General features: G+C 35.0%; 2 protein-coding genes across 9 annotated transcripts in view; one reads left to right on the forward strand and one right to left on the reverse strand.

The window, feature by feature from the left end:
* The window catches only part of LOC127868043 (centrosomal protein of 131 kDa-like), a 51,779-nt gene extending 34,012 nt beyond the window's left edge, over positions 1-17,767 (reverse strand). The window contains exons 1-10 of one of the 4 annotated variants that reach the window (XM_052409606.1): positions 17,632-17,694; positions 14,402-14,450; positions 9,988-10,157; positions 9,328-9,364; positions 8,520-8,616; positions 7,601-7,724; positions 6,022-6,777; positions 4,765-4,873; positions 1,698-1,846; positions 869-1,058 (exon numbers count right to left, since the gene is read on the reverse strand). In XM_052409606.1, the coding sequence (XP_052265566.1) occupies positions 869-1,058; positions 1,698-1,846; positions 4,765-4,873; positions 6,022-6,777; positions 7,601-7,724; positions 8,520-8,616; positions 9,328-9,364; positions 9,988-10,137 (1,612 nt within the window). In that variant the 5' untranslated portion in view covers positions 10,138-10,157; positions 14,402-14,450; positions 17,632-17,694. The other 3 variants (XM_052409604.1, XM_052409605.1, XM_052409607.1) reach the window with 3 other exon arrangements.
* Positions 17,768-17,840: 73 nt separating this feature from the next.
* The window catches only part of LOC127868044 (CCR4-NOT transcription complex subunit 3-like), a 31,698-nt gene continuing 24,564 nt past the window's right edge, over positions 17,841-24,974 (forward strand). For 3 of the 5 annotated variants that reach the window (XM_052409611.1, XM_052409612.1, XM_052409609.1), the window contains exons 1-4: positions 17,841-18,024; positions 18,695-18,762; positions 23,038-23,202; positions 23,794-23,922. In XM_052409611.1, the coding sequence (XP_052265571.1) occupies positions 18,000-18,024; positions 18,695-18,762; positions 23,038-23,202; positions 23,794-23,922 (387 nt within the window). In that variant the 5' untranslated portion in view covers positions 17,841-17,999. The remainder of the gene's footprint in view (positions 18,025-18,694; positions 18,763-23,037; positions 23,203-23,793; positions 23,923-24,974) is intronic. The other 2 variants (XM_052409608.1, XM_052409610.1) reach the window with 1 other exon arrangement.

Below are 24,974 nucleotides of genomic sequence, written 5' to 3' on the forward strand. Positions count from 1 at the left end.
ACTCGTCCAAGATATCATTGGGATGAATGTTCTGACCAAGTTTCATAAAGATCAAACAATAAATGTGGCCTCTAGAGTGTTAACAAAATTTAACTATAGCCATATATAGCCATGTTTTTCAACCAACTAGCATCATTTTGGAACTCGTCAAAGATATAATTGGGATGAATGTTCTGACCAAGTTTCATGAAGATCGGACAATAAATGTGGACTCTAGAGTGTTAACAAGATTTTACTATAGCCATACATAGCCATATAAGGAAAAATGCCCTGCCCCTTGGCAGCCATGTTTTTCAAGCAAAGGTTACCATTTTTGAACTCATCCAAGATATCATTGGGACAAATCATCTGAGCAAGTTTCATGAAGATCGGAAAATAAATGTGGCCTCTAGAGTGTTAACAAGGTATTACTAAAGCCATATAAGAAAAATGCCCCGCCCCCTGGCGACCATGTTTTTTTAACCAACCGGCATCATTTTTTCGAACCCATCCAAGATATTATTGGGATAAATCTTCTGACCAAGTTTCATGAAGATTGGGCAATAAATGTGGCCTCTAGAGTGTTAACAAGATTTTACTATAGCCATATAGAGCCATATAAGGAAAAAAGCCCCGCCCCTTGGCAGCCTTGTTTTTCAAGCAAACATAACCATTTTCAAACTCATCCAAGATATGATTGAGACCAATCTTCTTACTAAATTTCATGAAGATTGGACAATAAATGTGGCCTCTAGAGAGTTAACAAGGCAAATGTTGACGGCGCACGACGGACGACGCATGACGGACAAAAGGCGATCACAAAAGCTCACCATGAGCACGTTGTGCTCAGGTAAGCTAAAAACGAATAAGTGAATAACAATCAACCTACACCAAGCGTTCTTTTTCTCAGGTCTGGCTGTTGCCAACTGCTCCTCCTCCTCCAGTTTCTTGAGGGTCTCAAACAAGTCGTCTAGCGTCGTCTTGGCAACACTGTCGCTAGGGGCGACATTGCTCCTGGCATCGTTGTCTCGGTTACCACCGTCTGCGTCACCATCGGCATCAGCAGCTTCCAGTTGACTCTGGATTTATAAAAGCTTCACTCTGGGCAAACCGGGCTTAATGCATGTACATAAAGTGTTGTCCCAGATTAGCCTGTGCAGTCCACACAAGCTAATTAGGTACAACACTTAACGCTTTTATGCAATTTTTCGTTTAAAGGAAGTCTCTTCCAACTACAAATCAAGCTAAGGCGGACAGTGTTGTCCCTGATTAGCCTGTGCAAACAGCACAGGCTAATCTGAGAAGACACTACGCCTATGATATAATCCCAGAGTTCCCAGACCAAGGTTCATAAGATCATCAAGTGGTTACAGTTATACAACTTATGTTATATTGTCAGTGAGGACCACTAGGATTTCTTACTGACCTTAGACTTAAAAAACTTAAAATCATTACATGTGTCATCATATGATAAAAATATTACTTAAAGACACATGTTGCATTATAGAAGAAAAAATCTTGTTTGACATATTTGATCTAATTTTGCTGAATTTACCTTAAAACATTTCCAGATATTCTGTACAGTAAATCAGAAACAGAAAACTTTCTGTCTGGTAACTATTAAGTTGGGTCAATTTTACAAGAGCGAAAAAAAAACACTGTGGCCGAAAATAATTCAAGGACATTCTCACCTGATAATATTTAAGTATACTACTGACCTGATAATATTCATCCATGCTATCGTCGATATTTCTATTGCTGGGCTGGTTATCTCTCTCCGGTGAGCTGCCGTCATGTGTGTTGATGTTGGCGTCCTCCTCAGTTTTGCCCTTACGAGACTGTGGCTTGCTTGGACCTTTCTTCTTCCCTAGAACATACAAAAAATACTTAGTAAAGCTTTAATTCGTATTAAGTATTGGCTCTAGTAAAGGATTAATTCTAGTAAAGGACTAATTCTAGTTAACCCTTTCCTACTCAGAAGCAAAGTGAAAATGGCTATGTGCAAACAGCATAAAACCAGAACAGCCTGCGAGTAACTTGCAGTCTGTTAAGGTTTTATGCTGTTTGCTGCTCATCAGTATCTTAGGGACGAAAATGAACCCTTTAAAACTTAAATCTAGTAAGAAAGGACTTTAATTTAACTTTCAAAGGGACTATAAATGCATCAAAATACGTATCTAAGTGGTTAACAGTTAGTTCAGAACTTTTCCCTTAACAGCCCTTTCTTTTGTCTTCTCTAGAAAATATGAAGGTAAGCGCAGATTTTTATCGCACCATTAGATCCAATCCAATAAGACATATATTACATTGTATTAAACCCTTTCCCCCTCAGAGGCAAAGTAAAAATGGCTATGTACAAACAGCATAAAACTAGAACAGCCTGCGAGTAACTCGCAGTCTGTTCAGGTTTTATGTTGTTTGCTGCTCATCAGTATTTAAGGGTTGGAAATAAAGCCTTTAAAACATGAATCTAGTAAGAATGGTCTTAAATCAAATTTCTTTTTCTAAGTGACTACAAATGCTTCAAAATACGTATCTAAGTGGTTAAGGGTTAAGAATACATGTATAGTAAATATCTGTAAATGTCTTAGAACTCTAATAAAATGCCTTCTGCCTTCTGTATTTAATTTATGTTTCTTCTGAATGAAGAATCTGACAACAATTCTACACTTAAATTGTCAGTCTATAAACTTAGTTATTGTTAATAATTGTTTATTTCACTTAGGCCACAACAAATTGATCAGTTCTTTGAAAGACCTTTTCCCAAAATTTTGGAGCAAGCAAATGCAAAAAAAAAAAAAAAATTTTTATTGAATGTTTGATATAATCTGAGATGAGAGCATTCAGCAATGTTCAAAATAATACAAGAGAGCCGTGATTGCCCTCATGTGCTAACCTGAGTTCGTGGTAAATAAATTGTTGAAGACTTGACCAGGTGATCAGGTTTTTGACCACACTAGATCCAGATTCAATGATGTCCCACATAATTTCAAGATCACCAAGTTTCATCAAGACCAAGTCATAAATAAGGCCTTAAAGTGGTAACAAGTTTTGTTTAAGATTTGACCTGGTGACTTTGTTTTTAGATGCATCTTCCCCAGATTAAAACTCTGCCTTGATATTGTAAAGATAAACAATCGGACCAAGTTTCATCAAGATTCACAAATAGCCTCTATAAAACAGAAAGGTTTTTCTAGTTTGACCTGGTGACCTAATTTTAGGACACTGATGATTCAGATTGAAATTCAGCCAAGAAAATGTTTAAAGATAAACATTCTTACTATGTTTCGTCAAGATAGAGTAATAAATGTCGCCTTTAGAGTGATAACAAGATTTTTGTCAGATTTGACCAGGTGACGTAATTTGTTTGAACGAATGTGACCCAGATTTGATCTAATGATAGAAATTGTCAAGATAAATATTCTGACTATTTTCATCAAGATTGAGTCATATATGTGGCCTCTAGAGAAGTAACGAGCTCAAATTTAACAAGCACACCCCAACGCTCATCAGACACCACATGACGCCAGACGTCAGAGAAAGAGTATCCAAAAAAGCTCAGAGAGCTAAAATATTATTGTGCAAATATTTTTTTAACATTTTTGCCAAACACATTCAGCTTAAAGATGCTGCCATTTAGTTCTATTTACTATTTTACAAACAATGAACAGTCCATGTCACAATATATTTAGGCTTAGCCAAAATGATTAGAAATAAAACAAGAGTGCCAAAGGCCCTAGGGCACTTAAGTGAAAACCTACAAAACAAAACAGTTCTAAGCAGCTTTTGTGATGTTTAGATAATAAATGTACCTTTTGACCTTTCTTTTAACCTAAAAACAATTCCAACTTGGCTGAGATATCATTAGACCAAATGTTTTCACAAACTTTCATGCTGATTTGGCAAAAGCATTTGACTTCTTACGGGTTTCCAAGGTTTTACCATAGCCATATAAGGAAAAATGCCCCCCACCCTTGTAGCAATGTTGTTCAACAGATAGGAGCATCAGCCAAGATAACATTAGAACAAATGTTCTGACCAAGTTTATGAATAATGGACACAAAATGGGACTTCTAAAGAGTTCAAAAGGTTTTACTATAACCCTATAAAGAAAACTGCACCACCCCTTGACCGACATCTTTCTCAATTAACTGGAATCATTTTCTAACTTGACAAAGATATAATTAAAACAAATGCAGCGAGTGAGTTTCATGAAGATTGGATAACAAATTATTTTCCAGATTGTTTACAAGGTTTCACTATAGCCATATATAGAAAATTACCCCGCCCACTCGTGGCCATGTTTTTTCTACAACAGGAACTATTTGTGAGCCAAGAGTTAAATATATCAAATTTTCTGCGTATGTTTCATGAATCTTGGACAAAAAAATAATAACACTTCAAAAGAGTTCACAAGCTCATTCAGTGATTTGAATTAGTGGCCTAGTTTTTAACCCCATTAGACTTACTGCAAACTCGGCATAGATAATATTGGGACAAATGTTCTGAACAAGTTGAGTAAGGATTAGGCTATTGCTGTGGTTTCCCTACAGTACACAAGGTAAAACTGTAAATATTGACGACGCACCATGATGATGCAAAAAAAGGCAATCACAAAAGCTCACATGAGAATGTGGTATCCAGAGAACCTTATAACTTCTTTGCTTTAAGAAATTGTTTTAGGGACAAAATAAGAATGCAGGCGAAATATAAAAAAAAGAAGTTTAATATTACAAATTTTAGATGCGGCATATAAGACAGATATCTTATCAAATGCGGCCTTACCAAGTCCAGTTTTCTTTGTTATCTTTCCGCTGGTAGTAAGGAAAGCTATTTCTTCCTCTGCCTTTTTCTTCACTTCTTCTCTTTTTTCATCCCTTTTCCTCTGCAACTCCTGGCAAATCCAACGAAAAGGCAAAATCATTTTCCAATTCAAAAGCAGTACAAGTGATTGTAACAAAACCAAAATTTGGTGTTTATAATATTTAAAATCTTTTTATAGCCATGAATCACCCCCCCCCCCCCCCAAAAAAAAGACATCCTTAACCCATTTATGCCTAGCATCTAGAAAAAAGGCCTTGGCAAACAGCGTAGACCCAGATGAGACGCCGCATCATGTTGCGTCTCATCTGGGTCTGCGCTGTTTGCTTAAAGGAATTTCTGTAAGAAATATTCTAAATATAGAAATAAATATACTATACATCCCTAATTTTGGAAATAAATTGATCCAATTTAGAAGGCTGGGAGAGTCCACTAGGCATAAATGAGTTAAACTAATACACAGTTAGTAACCTAATTTGATCTTTTAAAATGTACATATAAAAAAGAGCTGTGTTTGTGAAACACAATGCCCCCTACTGCGCTTTGAAGCCAAATATTTTACCTTTGACCTTGAAGGATGACCTTGACCTTGACCTTTCACCACTCAAAATGTGCAGCTCCATGAGATACACATGCATGCCAAATACCAAGTTGCTATCTTCAATATTGCACAAGTTATGACCAAGGCTAAAGTTTTGGGACAGAATGACAGACAGACAGGCCGAAAACAATAATACCACCTACCATTCGATCCGGGGGCATAAAAAGTGTACCTTTTCAGCTTATGCAGGAATATGGGTGTTAAGTCTTTGCAGTGTGTTTTTTTTTAATCACACACATTTTTCTCGTATCATTTAATAAAAACACACACACAATCTTCGAACAAACAATATTTATTGTTATCATTTTCCCCAAAATGTAGGACACAGTCACCATCTTTTTCTCAAACCTCTATAATAAAGCCTGGGTAAAGATAATTTACTACCAAAAGCCTTATATTTAAGACCCAGTTAAATAATAATATAAGCCGGCATGAAATTTCATGGGTACTTTAAAGTACATGTTAATTTGTGAATTTCTAATTTTAGAAAAGAAGAGAAGAATTTGTGTCTGTCATTTTAGGATGTATTTATGTTAAATCGTGGATTGGTCTACTCAACCCTTAAAATCTATAAAAAAAATAAAATGATTGTACAGTACATGTAATTCTTTAACACTCACTTTTATGGCCTGTTGTCTTGCTACTTTTGCTTTCTCCTCTCTGACCCTCTTCTTTTCATCTGCGCGTCTTTCTTCCATATCTTTCGCAAAGAAATTGCGTTCGGACTCACGCAATCGTTGCTCTTCAAACATATCCTTTTTCGACTGAAGCAGCCGTTGAATAGCAGCCTGACCAGCTTTTTGACGAGTGTTATGCCGCCGAAACCACCGCTGGATCTTTGTTGCAGCAAAATTCACCCTTTTTATATGATCTTCAACAAGTGTATTAGCACCAACTGTCTTTCCTCCATTCTTAGACTGTGACTTCCTAGTTTGGTTTATGGGCGTTTTATGCTTAATGTTTTGATAGGAATTCTCTAGATCGGATAAACCAACTTTCACACCCTTTGACATTCCCTGTAAGGTCATGTTATTTGCTATTGCACTCTGGCTTGGTGTCCTAGACTTGCTATCTGACAAACGAGGAGACATTCCCACTCCTCTCTCAGATTTATCTCTCTCTCTTTCACTCTCCTGTTTGGGAGGCTGGAAGTTGCGAGTGTTTGTGAACTGCTGCGCTAAACCGTCTTTATAATTGAACACTTCTTCATCGGAACTGCTTCTGGCACTTTTCTGTTGGAAGATTGAGTGTGTGTTGGATTCATTGGTCACCCATTCTTCTTCGTCGTCAAACAGATCTGCATTTGCCAGGGCACCTGTTGTTTGCTTTGGTGGCTTGGAATTCACAGATTTGGGGGTGAACTTGTTTTTTAGAGGCTGAAATAGCGATGATACACAGTGTATACTAACCTTCAATTTTGAGCAATGAATATCATTAAGGTTAAGAATAAAAAAGATAAAACAAAGTAACCAACCTTGAAATAGGTCTCAGCTTTGAAAATTAGACAGAATCGTCAATACCAGTTCTCATACACGTATATTCAAATAAAACAGTATTGCTGGTATCAACAATCTCTTACAGCTGCAGATAAGGACTGAAGTGGTTAAAATGAGAACAGAACCTGTCAAATGTTGTGCTAGGTTTGCTCAAATTCACTGTTTTCTGTAGAATGACAATGCAAAGTCTACTTACTTGTAAGTAAAAATATAACTACATGTTTCAGTGAAAACCAAAACAGTCAAATTATCAATCACACTCTTTTTTTATTGCAATCTTTTGAGCACGTGTTTGACAAATTGTATCATAACTATTACGGTTGTAAGAATTTCAAGCATCCTCAGTCCCTTCTCAACATTCTGAACATGTTCCAAAATAATGGTCAAACAGGAAGCATGTTCCAGTTTTTCAACAATCCATGACAAACATTTCAGCCATGCTCTTGGGAAACAGGGCTTAATGCATGTGTGTACAGTGTCATCCCAGAAAAATACTGTGCAATCCACATGGGCTAATGTGTGGCGACAATTTCCGCTTAGACTGGATTTTTGTGAAAAGGAGACTTCATTTAAACAAATAATTCTATAAAAGCAAAAAAGTGTCTCCCTTATTAGCATGTGCAGACTGCACAGACTAATCTGGGATAACACTTGAAGCACATGCATTAAGCCCCATTTTCCCGTAGTGTGGCTCATAAAGTACCTGTTTCCCAGCGGGATCCTCCCAGGGCAATTTCACAGCATTAGGGGCTGGCTTTTTTGACCCCACGGTGGCTCCCTTAATCTTTGGCTGGCTGCTGTTCTCAAACAGGGCCAGGAAGTCGTCACTGGGGAAACAAACAGATAGGAATATACAGATGTTTATCTCACATTCAGGCTGAACATGCTATTACGCAAGAAGACAGATCACAAAATGAAACTCCGTCTGAGAAATTTGGGCTTAATGAAAGCATGTAAAGTGTTGTTCCATATTAGACTGTGCAGTCCACACAGGCTAATCAGGAACGCCACTTTTTGCCATAACTGGATTTTCATTTAAAAGAGAATTCCTTCGAATAAAACAAGAGATGTGTTTGTCAGAAACACAATGCCCCCTACTGCCCCGCTTTAAAGCCATATATTTTACCTTTGACCTTGAAGGATGACCTTGACCCTTCACCACTCAAAATGTGCAGCTCCATGAGATACACATGCATGCCAAATATCAAGTTGCTATCTTCAATATTGCAAAAGTTATGGCCAATGTTAAATTTTCGGACGGACGCACAGACTGACAGAGTGACGGACAGTTCAACTGCTATATGCCACCATACCGGGGGCATAAAAATTCCATAAAAGCTGAAAGTGTCGCCCCTGATTAGCTTGAAGACTGCACAGGCTAATCAAAGACGACACTTTAAGCAAATTTATTAAGCCTAGTTTTCCCTAGCTTACAGCTCTTTAAGATGAACCTTCTCAATTGTAAAGTATTTGCTAGCAAAAATTCAACAATATAAGTCAAAACGACGTGATTTTTCCAATTGCATAGGGACCCTATCCATTCCCAAAATGGTGAAAAACACTGAAAGATGCCATTATCTTAAATGAACATGTATAGAAAGATAGAAGTGCTTTGTGAGTACCCTGGGCTTTTCTGTCCCCTGGCAGCAGCCCCTTTCTTACTGGTGCTCACAGAAGAAATGTCTGAAAACTCACTGCGATGCGTAGACACTGCACTGCCTTCAATACAGAATAAAGATTTGGGAAACTAACTAAGCTGTGCTCTGGGAAAATGGGGCTTAATGCATGTTCCTTAAGTTTTTTCCCATATTAGTTGGTCAAGTTTGCACAGACTTATCAGGGATGACACTTTCCCTTTAACTCTATTTTTGCTACAAGAAGACTTGATTTAAACCGAAAATACCATAAAAACTGACAGGTGTCATCCCTGTTCTTATCTTAAGACTCTTTCCAACAATGCATCAAGCCCCATTTTCTTAAAAGCGGCTCAAATAAAGTAAAAGCTGTTGGCTGAACAATGACATGATGTTCTACTTTATTATCATCTGTTTATTTGATTATAGGATAATCAACAACAATTTGAGTTTTTAAGCATAATAATAGATCACAAGGATGCTATCATGAGTTGTTTAATAAACATGCGTTTGTCACGTAATTGCTAAAAGGAACATTGAGTGTTTATGTGTTAACTTTATTTTTCAAAATATTCTACAAAATATTTGATGATTTTTAGTGTTTATGTGTTTTTAACTTTTTTTTTACAAAACTTCACTTTCTGGAATGTTTATAATACATATAAATCAACAATTAAAATGTTTTTGCTGTTTTTCTATACATAGGGATGGGAAAAAAACATTTTATATTAAAAACATTTGAATAATGGCAGCAACAAATGTGATATTAATTTTAGCTACATTAGTTTACACAAACCTGATGCAGTTTTCTTTCTTCCTGACCCCGGTTTTGACTGGAAATAAAAAGATACAAATATATAGACAGCTATCCATTTTAGACAGAATATTCATGTAATGTGAAGAATATCTGTTTTATTGCTATCTTTCATCGTGATCATTTTCCATATTGTTATTCTTCATTGCAAGAAATGGGGTGTAATTTAATAAAAACAAACAGGATTTAATGATAAAACCTTTCAATGACCATCAACTGTGCCAGCAACCTTAGTTAAGTTGTCAGAGTGTTGGACTACCAATCCAAGAATCCCAGGTTTGACCCCTAGTCCGGACACATATCTTGTGTGGTATTTGTTATTACATCTTTTCTACAGCAATTCTCCCCCTACCTTTGATTCAAGAAGGGCACATGTCAGTTGACATAAGAAAATACTGTTAAAACCATCTAGCCATGGTGTTGCAAAAGGCGCAAAACCCAACAAAACAAACAAACAAATTAATAAACAATGATCTTATTTTTTTAAAGTCTTTTCTGCCCACATGTGCTTTCATAATTGATTGTCAGGAGGAAATGTAAAACTTTGAACATCAGGTTGAAAACTTAATACCTGATTATTGCAAACTCTACTCCAACCCAAAACCTAAAAGAAAGTTTTAACATCCCAATCAACATGCATACCTCAACTGGGAAGTCTGAGACAGAATTGGGTCGCTTTGGTTGTTTTGCCGTGCCTGGTCGACTGCGACTTGTAGAGGCTGCCGACTGTATGCCTGCCCCTGTGAGGCTCAGATTCAGGTCGTCCATTGCTTGCTTTCCTCTGGTTGCCATGGCAACAGATTAAGGCAAATCTAAAGGTAACACAAACATATGAGTCTCTCTCCAGGAAAACATGGTTTAATGCATGTGCGTTAAGTGTCATCCCAAATTAGCCTGTGCAGCAAAAAACTTTCAGCCCATATGGAATTTTTTGTTTAAAGAAAGTCTCCTCTTAACAAAAATCCGGTCTAGGCAGAAATTGCAGATTGCACAGGCTAATTTGGGACAACACTTTTCGCACATGCATTTAGCCCTTTTTCCCCAGAGTGAGGATCATTTAAAGGCCTAGTATAATCCTTCTTTGTTTGACCTTTCCCATTCCTTACTCCTAAAATCTGGTGTATTAGACCCGAGTGTATTGGCACATGCTGTGGTCACAGTGTGGCATATGATTTAAGGTGATCATCAATTCACTATTACACAAGAAAAACAGCACTTTGGAATTGCTCAGTCAGTTATGAAATGTATTACAGCAGAGAATGTAAGAGATTTAATGGCAGACAATAACACTGAATAAAATACCCTATGGAGAGACCACTTCAGTTTGTTGCTGTTGTTGTTCAGTTCTTATCAGAAAAATAATTACTGAAAATCATGCTTACAACATCTTGACACCCATAGATTGTATGGCTCAAACGGGAAAACAATCTTCAGGTCAAAAGAAAAAAACCCTTAAAATTTCGGTTCTTGTCAGGTTAGAATTTAAAAAAATAAAACTACATTTAACAATGCTTTTTCTTCAATGCATTACATATTGTACTGTTCGCCATGTCAGAATTATAGAAGTTTATCTATAAGAAGCAATAGCATAATTAATTTAATAATGCTTTAACTTTTAAAATATGCAACTATTTACTTAGTATTGACCATATTATTGAAAATAAATGTTAGTATTTTATGACGCTACGGAATTCTGTTCACATCATTTACACCCCCTGTACGTCGATAATCCAAACTAAGTTGGATAATTCAAACTGAAGAAAAAACTGTCGGCCGAAACTGAAACTGAAACAGAAAGTTAGGTGATTATTTTATAATTTCTGCTAATTTAGTAACTATAAGGACGTAATTGTTCTACACATGTGATAATGAATGTCTGACACACACATGAGTTTTGAGTTGTGCAATGATTTAATAGTTTTCTAGTAAAAAACAATAAATTTGTCTTTGGAAAATGCTAATTTTCACGAAATGCGACCTATGTGTTGAATTATTTACACGTCAATTGGCAAAAGAGCAAACGAAACTGTAACAGAGATATGCCAAGTTATATCATGAATGTCCTATAAAAATTTACTTGTAAAACCTAGTGTGTTTCTGTGTTAAAATCACGTGTTTGCAGGACGGGTATAACAGTTCATGGATAAATCCAAACTAATATGAAAATTTCTGTGGATAATAACCAAACTCAAAATGGATAATTCACAAACTGCGATGTATTGAACATGTTTTCCAAACACAGATTAGATATTTCTCTTTGAAAACAACTTATTTATAACAAAAAACTCACACGATGTGTATAATGGAATATAAAAAATACTTTCAACGAACATCAACATTCATTTATTTGTTATTTGTGAAATTAATTGCAACGGAACTTGCATATATATATAATTGAGATTAGAAGCAAAATAAGCATGCGAGATTTGCATTCCACGTACACAGAGATGCCATAACACGTGTTCCATGTCATTTTGGATAGCATGAAAAGCATAGAAATGTAAAAATGTCCCTACTTATTATTGAATCACTTGATTTAAAGGGATTCGAGTTGAAGCTGCATTTAAAAGTGGCACTTGCCCCGCTGATTCATGTATTTGTTACCATATTTGAGGTTTCGAATATTGCTTTAGGCATAACTGATCTGATTCATTATACATAATGTCAGAAAGATTGCATCGAATGGCACACAAATATTCAAGGGGCATATCGACGGCTAGTATAGCATTTTATTTTCCGAAATATATTTACACACTGAACAAAACATTTTAAATGATTTCTCTATACACAGACATAGATATAAAAACCTTCTGTAAATCATGTATTTTAATAATAATAAAAAAAGTTTTCACCGTGACCATGTTCGCCGGCGTGGGAAATTTGAAGAAGTAGTAAAATATTTACGAGTTAATTGTACAGTATCCCGCTATTCGCATGCTCACTGACATAAACGACTTTTAATGGTTTAGCATAGAAAGCTTGGGATAATCTAATTTGCCGGTTGTTTCATCTAAGTTCTCTTTTTTTTTTTCTACGTAATGGTACATTGTGTTATGGATAAGTATTTCTTTCATGCATTTAAAGCGAGATTATACAATTTTTATATGTGTTAAATAATAATATATTGATAAAATATGTTACAATAACACAAAATATGCAAGACGAATTATACATTGAAGACGAATTTCATAAAATGCAGCAAAGACAAATTAGCGCCCCGAGCCGAGCCGTACATATTTTCCTACAATTACCGAAGATTTCGTCTTTTTAGTTAGTGTTCGTGTATCGTATGAATAGATATTGTTGCAGGAATTTACAAAGAACCGTTAAACTAAATTTGGATTCACATCGTACATGCATGATTTACATGCTGGCGAATTCGACTGTACAGACATTTTTTCGATTTCAGAATTGAATATCTGGCTTATTTCGCATTTTTCGACACATGTTCTTCTTAACTTTTATTTTAATTTATATTGAAATATATGTTTAATAAGTATTTTACAAATTTTATATAAAATAATAGGTATTTGACAAAATCGTACAATCTCGCTTTTAAGGACTCTGTACAAAAATAACATCTGTAGTTTTCCATTATCTTCTGTTTTACCTGAAAAGCAAACAAAGTCATTTTGTATGATGATTGTTTAACAATGTGCTAAAATGCTTTTGTTGTCAGCAACTAAATAAATCTCGAAATATTTTACAAGATTGGTCATTTTACATAGATCTTTACATAAAGACATCTTGCAGTAAGGTCATTATCCATCGACTTCCACATATAAGTTTGGAATTATCCATACACTAGTTTGGTCATTATCCAATTTGTATATTCTTGTCCTAAACAAATAAGAATATATTGCGTTATCGAGCATTAACGCCATTCAAATTTTTTGCATACATATATGAAAGGTTAATACATAAGCCCAAGCATTTAAACATTGAAAACATTCGATTATAATTGTTTTTGGCCTAAAACTTTCGACAGTTTCATTTACTTTTTCCAGATTTTCAAACATATTCATTTTATTTCGACGTAATTGTTTTTAATTGTTATGGGTTTATTAGCGCATTGTATCCGGCAAATTACATTTTACCAAACAGAAACATTTATTATGTCACAACTATATCGTAAATAAACGTGTTCTTACAAATAAATGACTGGAGTCTTTATTTCTGTCGACATTTTTTTCTTCAGTTTGAATTATCCTTCTAAGTTTGGATTATCGATGTACAGGGGGTGATTTACTGGCGAAAACAATAACAAGGTCAGGAAAAAAATCAACATATTTTCATCCTATATTAAAGCTTCTCTTACTTAATGTGAAGTCAAGGAATGACCTTATTAATAATGGCTTTAAATGATTTTTAATGTTTCATTTTGATTCCGTTTAAAAAATTTGACTTTGTCAAAAATATTTGTATTATTTTCACAATACCATATCTGGACTTGCTTGCCTTATATTGTGTATTCTCTTCATTTGTAATCAAATAATTACCAAATTCAGCTTCAAATAAACCCTGAATCTTCCTTCTTGTGAATCAGCAAACCTACTCGCTATTTTTGGCAAAAGCTTCTTTCCAGGATCGACGCGTATTTATATAAAAAATACTGATAGTAACGTAAGTTTTATATACAGCCCAAGTAATGTTTTCTGGAAAATATATCAATTTGAATTTTTACAAATACTCATAAATGTATGCTACTTGAACAAGAGATGTGTTTGTCAGAAACACAATGCCCCCTACTGCGCCGCTTTGATACATGTTTTTTTACCTTTGACCTTGAAGGATGACCTTGACCTTTCACCACTCAAAATGTGCAGCTCCATGAGATACACATGCATGCCAAATATCAAGTTGCTATGTGAAGGGACATAGAAGTTATGAGTATTTTTCAAAAACTAAACGCGAAATCTAAACGCAAAGTGTGACGGAAGGACAGACAAACGGACAGACAGACGGACGGTCCGATCACTATATGCCCTCATTTGGGGGGAAATTAAAAATTACTAAATCAGAAAATCATTTTATGAAGCATATTTTGAAAACTTACTTCTACTGGATCTTAGTCAACATTTGGAAGTTTCTTTATCATGCATCCCCTGGAAACAAGACAAACTTAGAGCTTTGTCAGAAGTGACATATACCCCCACATGCTGCATTGACACAGAATATTTTGCATGCTGTCTTCACAAAACAAGAGAAGCTAATTTATGGCGATTTTTATGAATTATTATGCCATTATCATGTATGGCCATTTTGACCTTTGAACTCTTTAATTTCTTTTGCATGACACGCTGCCCAATGGCTGTGAACAAAATTAATGTACAGAGTCATTTTAAATCTCACAATTAATGAATGACATAGTTATGGCCCAGACAAGCTCATTTATGGCCATTTTTGACTTTTGAACTACAAGTGTGACCTTGACCTTGGAGATATCGACGTAATTCTTTCGCATGACACACCATCCAATGATTGTGAACAAATGTATCGAGTACATGTTGTTATTTAAAAATCTCACAATGAATGACATAGTTATGGCTAGGACAAGATCATTTATGGCCATTTTTGACCTTTGAACTCAAAGTGTGACCTTGACCTTGGAGATATCGACATAATTCTTTTGCATGACACACCTTCCAATGATTGTGAACAAATGTACCGAGCAATTTTTAAATCTCACAATGAATTCAATGACATAGTTATGGCCTAGACAAGATCATTAATGGCCATTTTTGACCTTTGAGCTCAAAGTTGACCTCGACATTGCAGATATCTACGTAATTTTGCATGACACACCGTCCAATGATGATGAACAAATGTGCCAAATGATTTAAAATCTCACAATGAATGACATAGTTATGGCTCGGACAAGCTCATTTATGGCCATATTTGACCTTTGAACTCAAAGTGTCACCTTGACCTTGGAGATATCGACAAAATTTCTTTCGCATGACACACTGTCCAATGATTGTGAACAAATATACCGAGTAATTTTAAAATGTCACAATGAACGACATAGTAATTGCCCGGATAAGCTCATTTATGGCCATTTTTGACTTTTGAACTAAGTGTGACCTTGACCTTGCAGATATCGACGTAATTCTTTCCCATGACACACCGTCCAATGATGGTGAACGAATGTGCCAAATGATTTTAAAATCTCACAATGAATGACATAGTTATGGCCCAGACAAGATCTTTTATGGCCATTTTTGAATTTTGAACTCAAAGTGTGACCTTGACCTTGGAGATATCGACGTAATTCTTTTGCATGACACGCCGTCCAATGATGGTGAACAAATGCGCCACATGATTTTAAAGTCTCACAATAAATGGCAAAGTTATGTCCCCGACAAGCTCATTTACGGGCATTTTGACCATTGAACTCCAAGGGTGACCTTGACCTTGGAGATATCGACGTACTTCTTTCGCATGATGCACCGTCCCATGATGCTCAACAAATGTACTAAGTCATTTTAAAATCTAAGTATAAATATCATAGTTATGCCTAATGGTCCGGACAAAATTTCGGTTTAAAACGCATTAAGTGACCCCTTGACCTAGTTTTTGACCCGGCATGACCCATATTCAAACTTGACCTAGACATCATCTAGATACAACTTCTGACCAAGTTTAGTGAAGATCGGGTGAATTTTTAGGGAAAGACAGACCGACCGACAGCGACAAAGTGACTCCTATATAGCTATTACCAATCGTAATGGGGTATAAAAACTACCAGGTAAATTTAATGATAATCAAACAATCCTATTGATAACAGTAAAAGTTACAACATAACATGACAGAAACATGCATCAAATTCTAAACATTAGGATTAGACTGCAACATTCACTTCTTCCACTACTGGACAGTGGAAACTAATTCCTCTTACCAGATGGCTTTTTGTATATCAGAACACATACATATGTAAAATATTATATACCGATAAGTTTTAGACTGTCAAATTACACACACTGAGTATTGAAAGCCGTGCGTGTGTGTAATTCGACAGTCTAAAACTTATTGAATTGTCATGGAAACCACGCAGTCAAACTTTCATCGAATATTATATACTGGTATACATATTTCAAATATAACCACTCTGACAGTTCATTGCAACTGTTCTGTATATTTCCAATGTCACGGCTTTTTGCCGCTGTTACAACGTATTGCCAGATTGCAACTGTATATATATTCATGTGTTGCATATTTGACAGGATATTGGGAAAGTCTTGTTACGTATATTTATAAAGAAGGAGAAAATTTGCTGGTATTGTAAATTTGTCAGTGTATTGCCACTTACTGTATGTCTGTGACTGTTTATTGTTACTGTTGCAGTGTATTGTCACTCGCACACTGTGACAGTGTATTGTAACTGTAAGAGTGTATTGTCGCTTACTGTGACAGTGTATTGTAACTGTGACAGTTTATTGACACTAACTCACTTTGACAGTGTTTTGTAACTGCAGCAGTGTATTGTCACTCACTCACTGTGACAGTGTATTGTAACTGTAAGTTAAGAGTCTATTGCCACCATGTCTATGCCAGTGTAATGTTGCTACAACCGTGTGACAGTGTAATGTCAATATGACAGTCTAATGTCACAATGACAGTCTAATGTCGCTATTACTATGACTGTGTATTGTCACTGTGACAGGGTATTGTTACTGCAACAGTGTATTCATGTTACTGTGACAGTGTATTGTCACTGTGACACTCTGTTGTCACTAAGTGTACTGACTATTGAAACTGTGGTGTGGGACAGATGATGCACAAATGCTTAGACATTTAGAGAACATATTAAGAGCTACAGTGTGGGTAGGCATCAGTTTTCACAATGTCTGACACTGATCTTAATACTTACAGGACCAGGAACACCACATCATAAAAAAAAAGTTGATTGTTTATTGTCACTGTCAGTTTGATACTGTATTGTTATGGTGTCAGTTCATGGTCATCGTTTGGTGTCATTTCAACTGACATTTGTTTTGATAGTGTTATAAAGTTTCGCCACTGTGACCGTTCTAAAAGAATGCTTATCAACTGTCATATTTATTTATACTTCTTTTGTACATTTTTTTTCATGCAAATTGCAGAACAGTCATTCAAAACTCGCTGACAGTGACAAATTAAATGCATGTACCACAAAATGTCACTTCAATAATCCGACAGCATGTACCGACCGACAGAATGTGAACAATACAAATAAAGTATAAATGTACAAGCGTCTTTATTGAAAATGTTAACAAAAATATGCTAAGCGCAGTATAGTAAACAAACCTTTCCGAATGTCAACTTCCGGCGCTCATGAATGAGAAAACAAGTGCTGGCGGAAAGAAAAAAACACATTAAAATGAGGATAAATACAAGGAAAATGCAACAAAATAGCTAAAAAATGTCGTCAATGTTATTTTTTAAATATGCTATCCTCAAATTAATGACACAGCTGTCGTCAATCTGCGGACTATTTTCAAAGCGCTCCGAGATCTCGAAGTCAAACGTAAATCGGTTAAAGTCGGCCATCTTGATTTATCATAAGTGATAAAGACTACAGAAAATCAAAGCTTCTTCCTTGTTTCTTATATTTTGTGAGCTTTTAGTGGCTCCCTTAGCATGCATTTGTTACTTTTCTACAAGTATTCCTAGCTATGTCAGACAAGCGGAAGCTGCAAGGTATGCTACAGCCCCGATATTTGTCACCATTTAGCAGCGCAGTTTTGTGTGCTAAGGCCTGTACAAACTACACAATTAATTGAGTGTGTTTTCTATGCATTACACTTCTCGTATCGTGTCATTTATTTTTGACAGCATTTTTAACAAAGGCTATCGTTAATGTCTAGAATGACACTATGAAAATAAAACATACACATCGCAGCCTTTGTTTACTTTGGATCTTCATTATGATTGTGCATTTTGGCCATTGTGCTTTCATTTTCATGCTGCATAGATGTTTATTACATCTGGTGCTCTCAATCAATATTCCTTTCAAAATTTACAGAAAAATAACTGTTATAGTTGATGGTTACATATTTCAGATTAAAACAATAATTATAGAAATCATAAATCAGTTCTAATGGGCTGTTGTGTTTCAGCAATTTGGGCCACATTGACCCAACATCTTTAACATTTTACTCTGTCTGCCTCAATATGAATTTTAATTTTAATATCAAATAATATTAAAATAGGTTAATGACAGCAACATTAACAACTGTTGATGAGAATCAAGTAAAAAATAAATTAAAAACAACTCCAAAATAGATATATAAGCTTCACTGAAAAGTGTTCTATTATCATAAAGATACCTTCTTTTACAAAGTAACAATAGTGTATGATTTCTTTTCAGGAGAAATAGAGCGATGCCTTAAAAAAGTTCAAGAAGGTGTAGAGACATTCGAAGACATTTGGCAGAAGGTAATTTATACATTTTAACCAGTAATAAAATCAAATACATTCTGAATTAGAATACCCATGTAACTTATGGCAATAGGCCAGTTCATTGTTTTTGTTTTGATTCCCGATTTTCGCGCATGCGCAATGCACTGGTAGTCAAAAGCATTGCTTACAGCTAACGCAAAGCATATGGATAACGAGACTTGTTTAGTCAATAAATCGAAAAGAAACTAAAAAAAACAACACCTAAATAATATTTAAAAAATATAATGTTTAGTGCCAAAAGAATGCATTAACCCATTTATTTGCATTTTAAAAGAACGCGTCATTAGCATAACAGTAATTAAGATTGTCTGAAGACTGAACGACAGACAACTCGACGCAACAAAGAGCTCTATGCATTAGCCGTATAATTATTTGCAGAAATGCTTCAATAAAAATAATGATACATCTAATTATAAAATTATAATTATCAATTGCATGTGTAAACTAGAGTAATAAAAAATTACTAATTTTAAATTAGTGATAGAATGTGTCAGTGTTTCATTGAAAATAAACGTACTACAAAGCACTATTAAAAGCGAAGTTCATGACGGTATTTACATGTAATTTTAATTTGGATGGGTGTTGTTCAGAGAATGACTTGAGGAATATTAACATACAACTGAAAAACACAACCTCACATGATGCAAATTGAACTGTGTATTCATGTATATTGTAAACTCGTTACTAGTGATCGAGTACAAGTGACAACTATCTAACATTTAACACAAACACACAACATAATATATATACATATATTATATAATATATACATATTGTTTCATTATTATTTACCCCCATTGATGTCAAACATAATTTCTTGTTTTTATGATGTATTTCGTGCATTGCCGCAGCGATTTTCCTTGTCCAATTGGGAAAAGTACCCGTACCGGTCCAATTGGGAAAAATCGAGTCGTGAAAACCTCAAAATTGAGAAAAATCGAGTCGTGAAAACCTCAAATTGGGAAATTGGTGTATTAGATTTTTTGCTCCCAAATACTTTAAAATTGATAACCAAGTGTTTTCAAGCTGTCAATATTATATAAACCTAGGTTCAAGCTATAGAGCTGCAAAGGGAAACTAACTAAATGTTGCTTAAGAAAAAAAAAAAAAAATTTTTTTTTTTTTTACCTTTAATTGGGAATTAAAGGACAGCAATTGGGAAATTTGTATTTTTTTCGTAATTGGGAAAGTGCCGTTTACCGGTACTTTATAAAGAAGGAGGAAAATTGCTGTGCCGTAACATTACATCTTTATACGGAATGACGTATTTATAATTAACCGATGCCCGCTAAATACGTTAAATATTTTTATTTACATTTTATAATTCATAAATACTTTATTTTTTTATAAATAAAACGGGCTTCTATCTTTACCGTGTTCAATTTCCGATAATCTATAGACTTCAAATTTGTACAATATGTAACATATCTAATTTAAGCAACTGTTAAGTATGTCGGCGGTAAATTTATTCGACCAAATGCCTAGTTACTTAATACTACCAGAATGAAGACATGGTGGCATCACCAATTTAATGACCAGACTGTCATCTGCCACCTAGTGTGATTTATGACACCATGTTGTTAGTTAGGTCTGGACAATATCTGATCAAAACGAGATAATCGGATTAGGCAGAACAAAGGGGCAATTAAACACCGGAATACAAAGGCTTAAACGATTTTAAGATTGATCAGGGTTCCCGCTGTCGATCGCCAATGGCGCCAATTGCGACAAAATAAAAAATCTGGCGACAAAATTTCGAGAATGGCGATTTAAAAAATATCGTCATTTTTCTGCGTTCATATTTTCTTAAAATGACAAAAGACGCTGTGTTTACCAGCTGTTTTACGGCAGTCGTAATACTATAGATTTCCATGATGTAAGCGATACAGCTGTTATCAATGGAGCGTGGTGCTGACTGCAGACTACCGCAGAGTGGCATGTTATGGTGATAATTGCGATTATCGCCATATCGGGGGTGTTGTTGCAAGTTATCTTAATTGGTCGGCAGTTTTATTCCTTCAGAGATAAGGCAATATTGAAATATGCCGACTTTACGCTTAAATGTGAAGTGTTTGTCACAGTGTTCGAAGCAGATTCAAGACCATTAAATTGACAACAATGACAATCAAAAAGGTAAGTATCGATTGTTTTTAGATAAATCGGGTGTAAATATAGAAAATAGTAAAACATTTTACATGTGTTGGTTTTATTAAAACGGTGACCTATTTCTGTTTCACTCGTCAAAATGGCAAGTTTAGAGTGTAAAACGACTTTTAGAAAGTGAACATTAGATTCTGCTAATTTTGAGACTCATTCAAAATGCAAACGTTAACATACAAAAACCAAACAAAGACAGTTGTTTATCAGAATTTCATTTCCTTCAATATGATTTCCAAAAACACAATCTATGCTGTGTGAACTCTTTATATCCTCAACACTAATCACTTCATTCACTACCTAATGTACTGTAGGTAAAGAAAGGTAAACATAGTTAAGCACATGGAAATCAATTTGACATTTGATATACATAAATGCTTATTTTATTTGACTGTTGTGTTAAGGGCTCTATGTAGTAGGTCGTATGCTAGCACACATTTATATCATTTATATACTACACATTAATTGATTATTATTTGTATTATATTAATATTATATCTCCCTTTTTGTATTTTCAGAAAACCATAAAGCTTCTGAAGCACCAAAACTGTGGCAACATATTCAGGCTGCTAAAAAGGTGTCAATCAACAAGAGTTACAACTGAATGAATGTGCCTTTATTTAATGAACAATGTTAAATGTGTTAATTATAAATACTAATGTTATTAAATCAATTCCTTTAACATACTGTAATGCTCAGTTTTTTTGTATTATAATAACATGATCTTCATTGCCTAAATGTTGCCCCAGTGTGGCGACAACTTTTTTAATTTGGCGAAAGTAAGTGGCGACAACTTTTGAAAGCCCAGAGGGAACCCTGATTGATGCAAACAATCAAATGAAAACTATTGCATTTAATTTAATTAAATGTTTATTTAATGAGTCAACATGTTAGTTTTCCCGGACCAGGGTATAGGTCCCTGCCCAGACAAATACCATTATGGTTAATTTGTAAATGTTTTTTATTTGGAATTGCTCTATGTATTCATTGTGTTCAATCTTATTTGTTTCAGTAACGTAGAACAACTTGTTGGCATGTTGAAAAATAAATTCTAAATATAATCGTTTAAATATAACCGATCATGCTCTATTTCTCCCCATTGATTGTATCTTTTTTTGACTACCAATATAGCCCGGATGTAAACACGCAGGTGCGCGTGACGTCACGCGTGAACTGGTCTATGGTATTCCAGATTCATTTCTGTCAGCGATTTTCTGTAACTAAGTTGGAAAAGTACTTTTGCCAGCCGAAAAGGGAAATAAAAAAGTCCAACTCGCTGTTTAATAGACCAGTTTCACAATACTACCACTGTTGCAAGTTTTAGATATCATGTGACGCTTTAAATTTTAGAACGAGGCTGAACGTGTAACTTTCTTTAGCGAAGAATATCGATGATTTTATACCTGTTCATTGTTATTGTTAACATTCGGAAGTTTCATGAGCGCTAACAGTCTAACACTGGTTACAATGATGTCAAAATATGCATACAGGCATGTGTTAAGTCAATTATATATTGACTTAATAAATTAATAATAAATTATAATATAACAGGGCCCTTGTTTGGTCATCTTTGGGGCCGAAAGATCTTCTAAAATTCCCCTTTTCGCTCAAAAGGAGGAAATTCCCCCCTCTAAGGGCCCCGGCCCCAATCCCCCAAAGTGTAGCAAGGGCCCTGTATAAACATGATGATGAAACATTCTAACACATAACTAATAATAACACCTATCAATAAACAAGATTATTGATGGATCTTTGATTAAACACAACGATAAAAGTGCTTAAACAAGTAGTGTCAAACTGTGTGCATACAACTGAGTAAAATAAGAATACTCAAAAAAGTTTATTTAATGCATAAACGCTAAAAAATGGGAAGTATATGCTACTGCTAATTCTGACAATGTCATCTTGTGTTGACAATAACTTTACGTCGCTGAATGTTTAAAAGAGTGAATGATTGAACTCAGATGCACTATAAGCAATGGATACAAGTTCAGCCTCGTTCTGGGGAAAAAACTAGATTTCTTTAAAATAAGTCCCCAAAAGCACAGCATAAAACTGTTGAATTTCTAATTTAGTTTCTTCATTGATTTGAAGGTCTATAGCTCCGCAAATGCAAACCAAAAGGAAAAGTATGAGGCGGACCTTAAGAAAGAGATTAAGAAGCTGCAACGACTGCGTGATCAGATTAAAACCTGGTTGGCAAGCAGCGATGTCAAGGACAAACGTATTCTTACAGACTCTAGAAAGTTGATAGAGACTGTAAGTGTCATTGTTGTCAGTTTCTTTTTACAGAAAATATGAAGTTGATAAAAACTGCATATAAATGCCTCACTCACTTGCAGCATAAAAAGTTGAAACTGTTATGTTCCCCTGAATTATGTTCTTAAAGAACAATTAAAGGTGTAAGACACTGTAAGGTCTCCCAACAGAAGCCTATTCTTAAGTTTATAGTGAGATGCTCACAAAAAAGTATTTTTATTGCAAGATGATGGAATCTGCATTGGCTTTAAAAATGGTTAGTGCAGATAAGATAAAGTTGATATCAGTTTGGTCATGCAGAAATATTACGTTTTAGCAAGTTGACAAAAAAATCTGAAGTCCATCAAGGTATGTATGTAATAGCAGAAGATAAATGTTATAAATGTAAGTAGGAAATAGAACAATTATTTTCAAAATAATACAGTTCTCTTCTACTAAGCCAGTGCAAAAAGTTTATGAGATGTATAATTTCATCCTGCATGTCACTTATTCATGATAATTGATATTCTTTTGGTTGTTTATTTGCATATAATTTCGAATGATCTAAGGAAAATGATGCTGTGAAGTTGTGTGTGTGTGTTTTGTTTTCAGCAAATGGAACGTTTCAAAGTTGTGGAACGAGAAACAAAAACTAAAGCATATTCAAAAGAAGGGCTTGGATCTGCGTCAAAGTTGGACCCTCTAGCAAAAGAAAAACTTGAAATGACCACTTGGTTATCGGTGAGTACTAATAAATTGATCATATTGTAGACTGTTTAAATATAATAATTATCAATTATTAGCTGTACTGGTATTTAAATGAGATACTTTTTGTTGAATGCTTGATACACCTGCATGAAGTATTGAGGGATAGCGTTTGCTGTCCTTAAAAGCCCTTCATCCTGAAATAGAAAACAAGTCTGGCTTGTGAGAAAATGGGGCTTGATGCATGTGCGTTAAGTGCAGTGTTTTTTTTCACCGTTTTGGGAATGGGGCTGGGTTTCTTTGGATTGGGAAAATTCACAGCGTTTTGACTAAAATTGGGAAATTACTGTTGTTTTTTTTGCTAAAAAATGCTTTAAAATTGAGAATACAAGTATGTCCAGTATTATATTTACTAAGGTTGAACTTATATGGATGGGAGATGAACATAATATTGAGATCTAAAAAAAAATATTTGGAAAGCTTCCATTGGGTATTTTAAGCTCCCATTTGGGAAAAATATATAATTTTTCCATTGGCAATGGGTCCGATTACCGGACCCGATTTTAAATAAAAAACACTGAAGTGTCGTCCCTGTGGCATGTGCAGTCCATACAGGCTAATCAGGGACAAGCCTTTCTGTCGAGAATGGATTTTCATTAAGAAGAAACTTCCTTTAAACCAAAAATTTAATAAAAGCGGAAAGTGTGTCCCTGATTAGCCTGTGTCCACTGCACATGCATTAAGCCCCATTTTCCCAGAGTGCGGCTCAAATGCTTTAGAAGCATTAAGTCTCAAATTTTATCAGGCTCTGAGCATTTATTGTTAAGGCTGACCTGGGAAGAAACTATGCACTTGCATTAAGCCATGTTGTCCAATGAGACATTTTCTCAAATATTTTGTGTTGTGAAAACATGGTCATTTTATGTTTGATTTTTTTTATTGCATTGTGATGATTCTTTGTGTTTAAGCAGTATTGTAATAAACAAACAGTTGTCTTAATTTTTGAGTGTGGACATGATATTTTAATATTGAGTACATTTTTTAATTCAATTGGATTTGTGTCCAATTTTAGGGAGTTGATTAAGCCG

This window comes from Dreissena polymorpha, chromosome 2 (assembly GCF_020536995.1).
Source record: "Dreissena polymorpha isolate Duluth1 chromosome 2, UMN_Dpol_1.0, whole genome shotgun sequence".
Lineage (NCBI taxonomy): Eukaryota > Metazoa > Mollusca > Bivalvia > Myida > Dreissenidae > Dreissena > Dreissena polymorpha.